Source organism: Phasianus colchicus, chromosome 6, assembly GCF_987193195.1.
Source record: "Phasianus colchicus chromosome 6, bPhaCol1.hap1.1, whole genome shotgun sequence".
NCBI classification, from domain to species: Eukaryota; Metazoa; Chordata; class Aves; order Galliformes; family Phasianidae; genus Phasianus; species Phasianus colchicus.
In genome coordinates, this window is record NC_143441.1 from 12,301,082 (window position 1) to 12,314,298 (window position 13,217).

At 42.3% G+C, this 13,217-nt stretch overlaps 1 protein-coding gene and 1 long non-coding RNA gene across 7 annotated transcripts in view; one reads left to right on the plus strand and one right to left on the minus strand.

Moving 5' to 3' along the window:
* The window catches only part of ATP2C1 (ATPase secretory pathway Ca2+ transporting 1), a 47,017-nt gene extending 40,766 nt beyond the window's left edge, over positions 1–6,251 (minus strand). For 2 of the 6 annotated variants that reach the window (XM_031590301.2, XM_031590298.2), the window contains exons 1-2: positions 3,818–3,923; positions 3,220–3,370 (exon numbers count right to left, since the gene is read on the minus strand). In XM_031590301.2, the coding sequence (XP_031446161.1) occupies positions 3,220–3,225 (6 nt within the window). In that variant the 5' untranslated portion in view covers positions 3,226–3,370; positions 3,818–3,923. Of the gene's footprint in view, positions 1–3,219; positions 3,371–3,745; positions 3,924–6,146 lie in introns of those variants that run through there. The other 4 variants (XM_031590300.2, XM_031590299.2, XM_031590302.2 and 1 more) reach the window with 4 other exon arrangements.
* Positions 6,252–6,404: 153 nt separating this feature from the next.
* LOC149917430 (uncharacterized) lies at positions 6,405–11,892 on the plus strand. The gene is made up of 3 exons (XR_016467695.1): positions 6,405–6,674; positions 8,547–8,700; positions 11,589–11,892. It is a non-coding gene; the product is annotated as an uncharacterized LOC149917430 (long non-coding RNA).
* The last annotated feature ends 1,325 nt before the right edge of the window (positions 11,893–13,217 follow it).

Sequence of the window (13,217 nt, forward strand, 5' to 3'; positions counted from 1 at the left end):
ATAATTGATGATGCCACTCTGGAACAGTGTGGATTGTTTTCGAGTCCCTGCTGCTCCAGGCATCCTTCCTGGCCTCCACCCTTCCACCAGCCCTTACAGCTGCACAGTCCATGGGCAGCTGGTCCACGATGTGACCACACTGCCCCCCCAAAAAACAAGCTGCTCAATCTGAAATTGGTCACTTTTCCAAAGCAGCCTACGTAAAGGATATGCACAAAACTCACCAGGAAAGCCAACCGTACTCCAAGCATGGGTTAAAAACAACACAAGTGCACGTTGTCTCAGCAGCACATGACAAACCATAGCACCTTCTTCAGAGAAAGAAATTGACTCATCTCAGTGCTCATCCAGTTATCCAAACTATCCGGAAATTGCCATTGACAGAATATAGATTGAACTAGCAGTCTGTGATGATCAGCTAAAGCTAACTAGGCCTTACAACAAGGAAGATTACATGTTTCGAAACCGCCATGCCACAATTTTATTATTTACAGTAAATCCGTGCCAATGTTCTGTGTGACTTCAGGAAAATCTACAGGTGGGAAAACGGAGTGCTGACTTCTTCCAATAGGCACAGGGTGATCTGAAAGTGAATGCTACAGAAGGCCTTGGAAACAAAACAGCACCACTATCTCACAACTGCTATCAGAGCTGTTTTCTCTAAGCAGCTGCAAGTCCTCTCGCCTGTCCACAAGTTAAGGAAGAGCTCCAATTCTGAAGCCACAGAACTCCAAACAAAAACACAAACTTCAATCCCTAAGTCACAGCCTCACTGTGACTTAAGCAAAAAAAAGCAAAAACCTCCCTATGATGGGAAATTCATTTCCCCATTACTGCGAGTTACATGAATTTGGGGGGAAGTTTAATTAGCTAATTCATTCCAATACAAGAGACAGAAACCACAAAGTCTTGGGACAAAACATTAGCTAGCTTACAGTGACTGTGCCATAATGCTTATGAAAAATAAATTATGAGATGAAAACATCAGTTTTCCAAATGGCATCATCAATTCTGTCCTTGAATATTGCTCCAAATGTAGAAAAAAAAAAAATCTGCCATTTCTTGTTTAATATTCAAACTTTCAAACGTAGACTTGGGGGAAAAAAAAACAAAACAACACCTTCTATCTTCCTGCAATCCTTATTCTATAGTTCAAACTCTCACCTGGAGAAAATACATTAATGATTCTGTCAGGGGTGGTGAAATGATCCAGATGAAAGCTGCTAGCATCTAGCTGGCTCAAAATGTCAAATGGACAGAAAAAGAAGAGCTCAGAAACAGCGAGAGGACAAAACAGACTGTAGACAGTTGTAAATATGTCTGCCCAGAAGCTCAGTTATGAGCCGGTGGAGGTGGGGGGGGGAAAGAGTGGAGACAAAGCAATGCAAACGTTAGAAGAAACAACTCTATTTTTTAATTTGTGCTGAAATTTAGCTTTCCTACAACCCCCAGGAAACTACCCCATTTTGCAAACTTTCAGTAAACCACAGCAACTATTTCATCCTTCGAAATACATGTCTGATCAACTTATGAAGTATTTTTCCCGTGGACTTAGCTGTATTTTATGTCATTCCTATCATACAAATCTTACTCCCCATTCTGAAATATAATTTATTTCTTCCAAAAGAAACATAAGAAATACCATCTCTGTGCTACCAGCCTTCAGCAGAATTAGAATGGGCCACACTGTACCATGCAAAACTTGATTATATGTAATGTCATATTTACTTGCTAATAGAACTAAAAAGGCATTAGAAGCCTTCCTGCTCTCTCAGTTTAGGCACACAAACATCAGATAGATACTTTTTCCCTACCTGTATTTCTTTTTAATTGTATCAGATTCATTGTTCTCCTCCTGCCCTGAGATTCAGTCATTCAAAAACCTTATTTAAAAATGCAGCAACTTTAATGCAAAGGCACTGACACTGCTTCTGTCAGCTAACTGGGCTCCCAAAGCTAAAATCAGTCTACTAGAGATGTCCCCCCTACACAGACATCACGACTTCTATCTGACAAGTTTTGTGTTCTTTACCACAAATACTCACTTAGAAGATGTGATCAATAGCACTGATAAAATTCTAGCACTTTTCAAGTTAGAAAAATGTTCTGAGATGCAAGACTATAACAATCTATGGCATTTTCAACATAGGTTGGACTTTACAACAGCTTTCCAGTCACCAGAAACAGAATGATATCCAAGCATGGAAACCCACGAGTCTACCCCAAGAAGTCCAATCCAGGCTACTGAGTCAGACCTTCAAGGAAGCATCCCTCTGCTTTAAGCTGCTCAGGTTCACATCCATCCACAACAAAGGAAATACAGTGGCCACCAAAAAATTCTATCCAGTATCTCCAAAGAATAATGACAACAGAGATCAGAGAGGTTGTGGATGCCCCATTCCTGGACGGTGTTCAAGACCAGGTCGGATGGGCAGCCTGGTCTAGGATTAAATGGGGAGGTTGGTGGCCCTGCCTGTGGCAGGGAGAGTTGGAGATTCATGATCCTTGAGGTTCCTTCCAACCCAGGCCATCCTGTGATCTGTCATAAGAGGACTGCTATTTCATAGAATCATGGCATGTCTTGGGACCTTACAGATCACTGAGCTCTACTCCAGCCACAGGCAGGGTTGCCAGCACTGGACCAGGCTGCCCAGGGCTCCATCCAACCCCGCCTCGAGCACCTCCAGCTTACATCCATAATAAAGAAAACTATAATTTCAAGAGATTTACAGCATCCCCAGTCAACTCAGAAGGACAGCAGCGAAGCTCACAGTCAGCATCACCAACGCAAACGGGCTTTCGAGGCTCCCAGAGCACACACGGAAACCCAGCATGGACAACATGAAATAACTCCCCAGACTACAGCAACCCCAAAGCAGACGAGGAGAACGCGCATCACAGCACGCCAAAGGAACGCCTTCCCGCATCGCTTAGAGACGGCAGCTGCACACCAGCTCGTCCGAATGGCAGCACGTTAAGCTTCGGTCATGCTTTTAATGAAAAAAATAACTGCAAAGAGGGCAAGATTAAGTAGGCAGGAAAATATTTCAAAGCTAAGTGCGATTAACGCTCCTCGATTTAAGCACGAAAGACGGATTTCATCCCATCATCTAAACAGCACCGAGCCCAGGGGCCCCTACGGAGGTGAAAGGAGGCGCGCTCCCAGCACAGAGATCCTCTCGGCTCCGAGGAGGCCAGCGGCTCCGGGGAGAGCTTTACCTTCATTTTCCATCGAAATCGTACGTGAGTCGAGAGTTACAAAAGTCTTTAGCAACAGCGGCGCCGGAGCGGGAGCTGAGAGCTGGAGAGAGAGCCGCCCCGAGATCCCCGGCAATCACACCGCTCCCTCTGCCCCCACCTGCAGCAACATCTGCAAGAGAAACCAGCGCTGGAGAAGGGCAAGCAAATAATCGTAAAAAAATAAAAAAAACACACACACACAAAAAAACCACCGGACCCCGCAGGCCGCGGACCCCTCACGCCGGGGAGCGCGGAGGCTGCGGCACACAGCGCGGCTCGGGGCGCAGCGCGGCACAAGGCGCAGCGCGCAGCCGCCGCCCCGCACCGCACCGCGGCCGCTGCCGCCAGCGCCTCCCGCAGCCCGGGGAGCTAAAAATAGCCCAGCGCCCGCCCCGAGCTCCCTCAGCGCCGGTCGGGAGGGAGGGAGAGGAGAGGGAAGAGAGACGCGAGCAGAGGGAAAGGAGCGTCCCCCCGCGGCTCGCTCGGCCGAGCCCCGCCCGCTCACCCAATGGCGCAGGGGCCGGCGGTGAGCGGGAGCCGAAGGGAGCGGACGGCAGCCCCCGGCCGCGCCTCTCACCTCCGCGCCTCGGGGCGGCAGCGCGGCCGCATCCCCGCTCCGCTCACTTCCGCGGGCGGCGGACGAGGCGGGGCGCGCGGCGGAAGGACGGGCGGTCGCCTCCGGCCCCTCTGCGTGCGCCTGCGCCCCGGAGGCGGCTGGGCTGGCTGAGGTCGGCGCTTCGCCGCCTCCCGCCGCGGTGCTCGCGGTACCCCCGTGGCCGCGGCAATAGGCTGCTTCCCCACGTTGCTTTGAGGACAGGTGGCCCTGGCGTGGGCTCCGTGTGAGGCCCCTGCTGCCCGGGGTCGCGGCCGGGATCTGGTGGAAGCTCAGCGCTTGCTTTTCGCAGGCAATCACACGAGCACCAGCCCTCGTCACCGAGTACCACGGAAAAGCTTGGCTGATTAGGTTAGGTGTCACTAAGAAATTCTTCGCTCAGAGGGCAGCGAGGCCCTGGCACAGCTGCCCGCAGAAGCTGTGGTGCCCCATCCCTGGAGGCACTGAAGGCAGGGCTGGGTGGGGCCCTGGGCAGCCCGATAGTGAGTGGCAGCCCTGACCACTTTGAGGTCCCTTCAACCCAAACCATTTCACGGTTCTGATTCAGTTCACTTTACCAAGACCTGCAGAGGAATGTTACTTGAAGCCACGATTCCAACACTCAGCACCAAAGCACGGGAAAGTGTAAAATCTTCCCCACTCAGATCAATTTATATTTAAAGGTAATGAATGTAAGGTAGGATGCAAGTGCTAGTAACAATGCTCGTAACAACAAAACGCATTCAGACTCTCAAGGTCATAAATCGAATGGAGACACGCTAATTGTAGGCTTTGCACTGCTTCTAAAGGACTGCAACAACGTGGATGGAGAGGCACAATCCCATTGACAGCTGATGATTAACGACCTGTCGCCTCTGCTTTGTTTTTCTTAAGCAGAAGAAAAAAACCAAAATCCATCTCTGTCAGTTCATGAGGAGCGTTTAACAGAACATTATAATTTCAAACATTTTAATTAAGCCTTCTGGACCATAACAGCATGTTTCTCATATCCCTCAGCCAAATGTGGTCAAGTTAAATAGCTTATTTCCTCTTTTCAAGATCTTAAAGCTCAATTTTTGGGTGCTACAATAATTTGTCTACATACAGTGATAGGTAAATAAGAATCGGAGCTGCTGATTGTAACATGGGCCCTGGATACTTGCTTTTAGGAAAACAAAGAGACAACAAGCAGGTCAACTGAGATTGCCTAATGCCTAATTTTAGACTTGTCCCCTTTATTTGCCATGTTACTCAAATATCTCCGTGGTTACTCCATGAAATAGCCCATTACAAGTAAGTAGCACCGTCACAGTACGTAAGGCTCCAAAAACACTGCTTCCATTGATTTGTTTGTGATGCCAGCAAAGAGCCATGTTAGCTACCCGTGACAATAGTACCATTGGCACGTACAACAAATTTGGACTTCTCAGCACTATGCTAGCAGTTTTGGAGAGAAGAGTGGAAGGGAGATCTTGGATCTTGGTTAGTGAGCTTATCCAGAACTGAAGCTACTGAGATGTAAATAACTGGGACAAAATCTGACAAGTAAGAAATATCCTTCTTTCATATGTTAAAAAAAAAAAAATTAAAAAAAAATTTTTAAAAAGAGAAAAAAGTCAAAAGCAAGAATTATGGTATAGTAACAACTGAAAAAAACTTCATCTCTAGGACTTAATCTCTTTCATATTAGTGTAAATCTGCCAATCATGCGCTCCTCATTGCAGCCACTTCTGCATTATCCTAGGACTGCATCCATCCTTGGGAGCTGTATTACTTTTTCTAACTGTGCTCCTAAGTGGCTGTTTAATAAACAGTGCTTGTATTTTATCTCCATCTGCTGCTGAATAAAAAGAAAAAAAACCTGACCTTAAGGTGAGCTTGATACACAAGAGTATTAGGAGAGCCTTAACATCCTCCAAGGAGATGGCAAAGTCATTATTTAGCAAACTAAAACATTGTTATTATAATGCAGTTGTAGAGATAAAAGTCAAAAATAATAATAATAAAGGCTTTGATTGCAGTAACCAGCTAGTTGGCCATATTCAAACTGCAAGAATTTGTGTTAGATTTTTTTAATCTCATGTAAAGAAAAAAAAAAAACTGCAATAAAATGCTAGTGTGAATCATCCAATGAGCAAATGTGTCTCTATCAAGCCACAACATAAATAATTCAAATGAAAATATAGAAGAATATATTAAAATATTAAAGGCCAGAAAATCTCTAAGCCTCACTGTTGAAATCTCTTTTAAAAGAAAGGTAGTGTTTGAAAGGATACACAGTACTGATGGGTTGGGGGAAAAACAGACTGCTCACCTCAATGGTGGTTGTGTCAGCATTGGCCTCTCTCTTGGCTGCAGACCTGAAAATGCTTTCTAACAAACAAGTGAACCTGCTGACAATAGGTTTGCATTTATGAAATCAGTTGCATGAGTGTTCAGTGCCAGCTTAAGCAGCCAAGTGCTCTCGTGGGCATGGCACTGTGGGGTTCCCGTGCCACCCAGTTCCACCTAAGTGTTCTTTGTCACAAAGAAAAGTAGAGTTCTGTCATCCTGCCGCACACACACACCCCTCTTCTTTTTACCCCCAAAATCTCACCATTTACCTGCTGTTGATGCCAAAGTCAGAACTTTGCTTCTGCAAGCGGCTGTCAGCGGCAAGGAGCCACCAGATAATCTCAGAAGGACAAATGTAGGTGTTGATCAGAGTGAGGTTATGTGAGGACTGATTCCCGTTGAAAATAGCCCAGCAAATCAGTAAGCAGAGGTGTCTCTAACTGAATCAGAAGTGGTTTTGCTGGCACAGTCAAGAGGGTGGTAGCACTGCCACGGGAAGCATAAACAGGTACTTTTTATGTTCCTGTCAGCCTTCAGAGATGAAAATTTGATAGAATGAAATAGGATATGTTTTTTTTTTAGTGTAGCCAGCCAAAAAAAAAAAAAAAAAAAAAAAAAAAAAGCATACTTTTTCCCTGCTGAGTGAATCTAAAGGTAACCGAAAAAGTTTTAACTTTCTATTTATTCAGAAGAAAATAAGAGCCTCTGAAAGTCTTGGAAAAATTAATAAATGACATTCCAGATAGTATCATTCATCATCTGGATGGGAAGAAAGGAGAGTTCTGTCTAATGTCATTCAACGAATAGGCCTTCACCTGCAGAAGTTCACATGCAAGCTTAACTTAGCATTTGAGTCTTCAGGATCTCAGTCAATTTATCTTGGCAATGCCCTTGCGCTACATACAGCACTATCAGAAGTAGTAAAATGTATTTTAAACACAGTAAGGATAGCTATAATGGCATATTTCACAGTTTGGAGATCTGCTAAACACAATTTTAAGGAGCTTTTCAGAGTATAACTTTTCTGCTCTGAAGTGAGCTTCCAGATCCTCTTAAAAGATCCTTTTAAGATACATTTGTTTAAGTGTTGTCAGAGTTGAGTAATGCTAATGAGGTCTACTACAGATTTTGTTAATCTCATGGAAAGTTTCTTTATAAGTTGTAATAAGAGATAAGGATTTTTCTGAATTAATTAATATATGAACCTTCTGTCAAAACACCTATTTGCTTACTTTGCTTAAGGCATAATTCAACCTGTGCTCAACAGAGCAGAAATTAGCTTTTCTGGAAGAAAAATTACCTTCTGGTAAAATTGACTTTCCTTTGATTTAATCTTACTATTTGTCTTCTTTCATCTATATGTCAAAAACTCAGCAGTGTTTTTACAGTCTTTTGCATAGTACCTGCATGACTTGAGTCAGACAGGGGGAGGATGAGACCACATCTTCTCGTTTTCATACCCTAAAGATCATTTGTCACTTGTAAAGCCTGCATTGCATATTTCCTCCTCACATCCTTTCCATGTGCACCGTCCAATTGATAGCTAATTGGAAGTAATCATCTTTTCTCTGAATAGAATTCTCTGGGGGAAAATCCATGCCGACTCCAGCTAAAGTTTGAATGTTTCAAATGTGTTTGTGTATAGAATCATTGAATCATAGAATCACCAAGTTTGGAAAAGACCTCCAAGATCATCCAGTCCAACCATCCACCTATCACTAATATTTCTCATGTCCTTCAGTAAAACATCTAAACATTTCTTGAACACCTCCAGGGTCAGTGACTCCACCACCTCCGTAGGCAGCTCATTTGAGCACCTGACTACACTTTCAGAGAAGCATTTCCATTAGGAAATACATTAATCCAGCCTGAATCTCCCCTGATGCAACTTGAGGCCATTCTCTCTAGTCCTGTTGCTAGTTACAGGAAGAAAAGGCCAGGGGAGAAGTGTGTGTATATATTTTCAACAACAACAAAAAATTAACTTTACCAAATGTAAAAACAATGGAAAAAAAATTTATTCTTTCAGAGGAAATAAACACTCATTTCATTTTATAAATCTGAGCATGTTGAGATGTAAGAAAGGTAGTTATATTTTCAAATTACCTTAACTCAGCCTTATCTTGACACCATGCAATTATGATAATTAAGGAACTTTGGTTTATGGCATTCTTAAATTAGTTTTCACTGACTTTTAAAGCATCATAAGATTTAATCCTCTCATCCCATCCTTAAATCATGTCCCTGTTGGTGTCCCACATTCAGGGTGGGTGTGCACCGCACTGCGGTTTAAGTTGGCGTTAAATCAGGCTTTTGGGATTCTCCTTTTGCTGACTCTTAGTTCTGTGCTTCTTCTGTGCTGGCTTTGTTGATTGCCCAGTTCAGAGAGAACCGTCCAGCTCACAGGCAAGCCAACCTCAAAGGAGGCATTACTGCTGAACTCCCAGAACAGATGCAGGAAGGCAAAGTGTGGCAGAAGCAGGACTACAGGAGCTCCAGCCTTAAATCAATTTACACTGTAGTGAACATACACTGTAAGTCAGAGAACCTAAGAAAATGTGGTTTAATCTATCCTGCTCAGAAAGACTAAATTATTCCTTTTCTCACTATAAGGCTTAGCTGCTGTCTCTCAAGCCTGTATTTTGTCTTCTGTATTTTTCTTGATATATTCAATTGATCCCACATGCTCTGTACTCACCCGCCAGTCTCCTCCTTCAGCCACACTCTTTCAAAATAGTTAAAATATTGTGTATTTTTCACAGAGGTTTTCCCTCCCTTCATTTAAGGCTCTTCAGCCATTTCTGTTTTACTCTGTTTTCAGAGTTGACTACTCCAATAACAGCTTCACTGCCAAAGTGTGAGCTTTCAGGAGATGTGCTTCTATCCTATCTATTTTAGCTTCAGATTTCTTAAGATGATCCTACTCATTTTGCGAAGAGCTAGTTTGCTCTTGCCTGCAAAAGGCAGCCAAGAGATTCATCTAAAGAGATTGTGCTCTGTAATTGGAATATGCCATGAAGCAAGTTACTACTATTGGAAATGTTAGCTGAGGCAGGCAGCACCTCTTGTTGGATGCCTGCTATGGGACACTTGCAGCACAGCTCTGCAACATCAGCTGCAGCTACAGTCATGTTACAGCTTCATGATGGATTATTGCAATTCATTAAAGGGGAAAGAAGAACACCCCATCTTCTCCTGAAAAATGCCATTATAGCAAGATGCCTGTGGTGGAGAGTAAAGACAATTCAACAATGCAACAGTAAAAAGTTAAATAATCAGTGGTAGTAAGGTGGTTTAGCCTGAATTGATTCAAGGCTAATGTGCCAAGAAGTTCAGGAATGCTGCATATATTACGAGCCTTTCAGAACTTGTAAATTCTTTTTCAAGATTATCAGTGGGGTAAAATGGGGTGAAGGTAATAGCAAGGAGCTGGCAGTTAGTAAGCAGATGTTTACCTATTCAGAAGATTTCAGCTCCAGGCAAGAACAAGATAATTGGTTTGATTACTGTTAAGAGTAACGTGTCAGGCTGCACAATTTTATTCAGACTTGGAGCCAAAAGTTTTATTAAGTGAGAGCATCAGACAGCATTTCAGATTGGCAGAAATTCGTTATAAGCTTTTGTTGTTCAGGACAACTTACATTCTATTTTCCTTTTTGCTGTGAGAAGTACTATGTGTATGTAAATGAAAGTCTAGTCTTCAGAAGCTTTTTTTCACTCCCTTATATCTTGAAAAACCATGGTCTGAGGTCACATTTTTAATCTGGTAGTGGTTACTGATAAAAGCAATTAATGTAGCGTGCCTTTAGTGCAGCTATGTGCACTAGCATAACCCCGTAGCCTTAAGGTAACCCCTAAGACTCATTCTGTATTCAGATGCATTCTCAAACAACTTGAGCAATTAGCTTTGCGTGGTGACAAGTAAAAAGCTGTATGCATGGGGTATGCAGCACTTTTAAACTGAGTAAAGTACACTTGGTGAAACATTGGAGTTTAACCAGATTGTGTGGACCTGGCACTCTATCCAGGGACACAAGTTTGTGCCAGGATGGACCAAGGTGGGAGTAAGTGCTCGCTTCTCTCCCACTGCTGATGGATATTGATCTTCAGCACAAGGAATACTAAGAGGGAATTTAAAAAATTAACCCTCATTTCTGAGCAGCACAAAAAAAAGGGCTTGGAAATACAGTGCTGGAATATCTTCAACACTACCACCATTAAGTGAAATGACCCTGAATAATAGATCACTGAGAGTTGGATACAGCCCCAGGTGAAGTGGGACCTGGGAGGGATAAACCCCACAGCTATATCACATAAAGTGGGAGCATATATTCCACCAACCTGTTACGATGGGAGGGTTAAAAGGGCCCTGAGGTGCCCCTCTCCCTTCCAGTAAATCAGTGAACTGACGTCAGCTGCATTCTGTGCATCTGCAACAAGCCAAGAAGCACCAGAGGGGGATTTAATTTTAAAAGAGTTGAAACCGGTACCATATGCCCTCCTCCCTACCATCTGGCTGGGGGGACATTTTGTACAAATTCAGCATGCCAGCTGCCTGTTCAGGAGGAAAAAAAGAAGTTTCTCTTTTGGTAAGAATATTTGGCAGTTCCCTTTCCATCTTTAGCAGCCTCCAACGTAATCCAGATCTATGGAGGAGTTCTACAGATGCAGCCCTATTTATGGGCCTCAGAAATAGGCAATGATAGGTAGTGAAAAGCTTGTTTCACTGTTTTAAATTCTTCAGCCCAAAGTAAACTGTAATCCTAAAGTTGATATATGATGTTTGTAAACTGCCCAGAGTCTGTGATTAAACAGAGACATTATTTCTGTTGTGTATCTTATATATTTTCTGTCACACTTAAGGTCGTAAGATGATATAAGGTGGCATTAATTCATTATGATTATGAGATCGCATTAATCATACCACACCAGGTAGAAATAATTTAAATATATGATGTCACATATGGTATTGTTATATAGATTTATGATTAGGCAAATCAAATGTATGTTTATATAATTAGCTTATCTTTAGTTTGTCTTATCAAATATAATCTGTTCATATATCTATGGCTTATCTTACGTGCCAAATTAAAATAAATAAATACATCACGTTATAATTATTTCTGATTCATTACTCTCTGACCTGTGAAAAATCATCCATTAAGGGAGAAAAACACCCCTGACATCCTGAAATAGTAGGAGTAACATGCTAATTAGAAATTGATGTGAAGTATGCAGCAGGCATCGAGATTTTGCTGCTCTTTAAATTGCAGAACAGAGCTCCCAGAGAATTTTCTTCAAGAGGTAAAGATTCGAGAAGGTTATTTTAAGGGTTATTTTGATCATTTGTCTTTGATAGCTCACATCATTTTCACTCCAAATTGTTTTCTGTTTTTGACAAGTTATCTTTGTCTGTTCACAGCATCACATCTTCAATATGTGCTCATCCTGATGCTGCTGGGTTACTTTCTGGGACAGATTACAAAGGACTGTAAGCAAGCTAACCTTGGTGTTTCTGCTTTTCCTGTTGACAGAATTTGTTATATACAAAGCCATACTCTCACAAACACATGAAGAGACAAGTAGGTTTGAAGAAACTAAGCTTTGTGGCAATTAAGCTATTACATCCTACAAAGTCTCATCAAAATACTGCTTTAGGGCTGCAGCTCAATGAGTGCAGAACTGTAACCAAGGAAAGTGAAAAATCAGTCAGAAAATAAAGGTTCCTTTTTAGACTGGTCAAAACATTTGAAATGACATTTTCTTGTGCAGTATACTTAGTGACAAAAGCAAAAACACTGTATATAAATATATATATTTCCCCCTAAGTCCCAGGCTGCTTCATTAAAGAAAAAAAGCACATTTTGAAGAAAAGACTTCATGCATTTCCACAGCCATTCACTCAGTGGCTTCTTGATCCCAAGCAGAACTTCTTAGCATATATTTGCTAATGAATTCCAGGTCTACTGCAGATGTACAATCTTTTCAAAGCACTCCTCCTTGAGCAGAATTTGTCTTTATCAAGACTACATGGTTCTGAGCTAGCCTAGTCATTTGTGGCAGTAATTCCATTCAACCTTTCCAGTTAGATGTGACATGACACCCTGCCCTTGCCTGTAAAATTAGTCCTCCACAAACAGCGTCTCCTTGGCACACTGTAATTGCTCCAAGTTACTTCATGAAATAGTAACTGTGTGAAATTGGGTCAGATTTAAATGTTTCTAGCACCAATGCCATCACCTCTGAGTTCTATATGCAGAACTGCTGCAACTGTTTTCCGATGTTAGCCCTCCTTGCAGATACCACTCGTTACTACGAAAGACGACTGATAGCACTGAGTCAGGTTCCTCCCTTTGTCCTAAGGACTGAGATCAACCTGTAGTGGACTATAACAAGCTTCCTGTGGATGCAAAGCAATGATCAAAAAGAAAGAAGTGTGGCACAGCATTAATACCAGAGAGAGGGTACAACCAGAAGGCCAATTCCTGTAATACTGCTGTATTAATAACATTTTCAGTTCCTGGGCTTTAATATTATACTCTTTAATATTATGTGCTGGTTTCTGGAACTGTTCTCGTGAGCTGAAAAATGTCCTTGTAGCTGCACAGAAAAGCTTGAAAGCATCAACCTTAAAACCTAAAGAACAGAAAAGCTAGATGAAATTCCTCTGAAAAGAAATCAGAATTTGAAAGGCTGTCATTTTTGTAATTGTTGTGATTGACAGGGCTGAAACTTCTATTATTCAAAAGCATTTTCACCTAGCTTGTTTTTTATTATTATTTTTTAATGTCTCTTGAGCATTTTGTGCTCTTATTTGTTTAAATTTTGGTTTAAAAAAAAAAAAAGGATTGCTATAATTCTGTCTGATTTCCTGGAGGGAAGTTAACGTATACCTGTGCTACTGTGTGCCATACATCTTCGTAGCAGGTGCTCAATACATCTGATGGTGCTCTATAGGACAGGCTGCACACATTTTATAATTGATCTGTGCACCTAAATTGGGCACATGCCAAGCTTTTTAAACTCTAAAAATTCAACAGGAAGAAGTTTC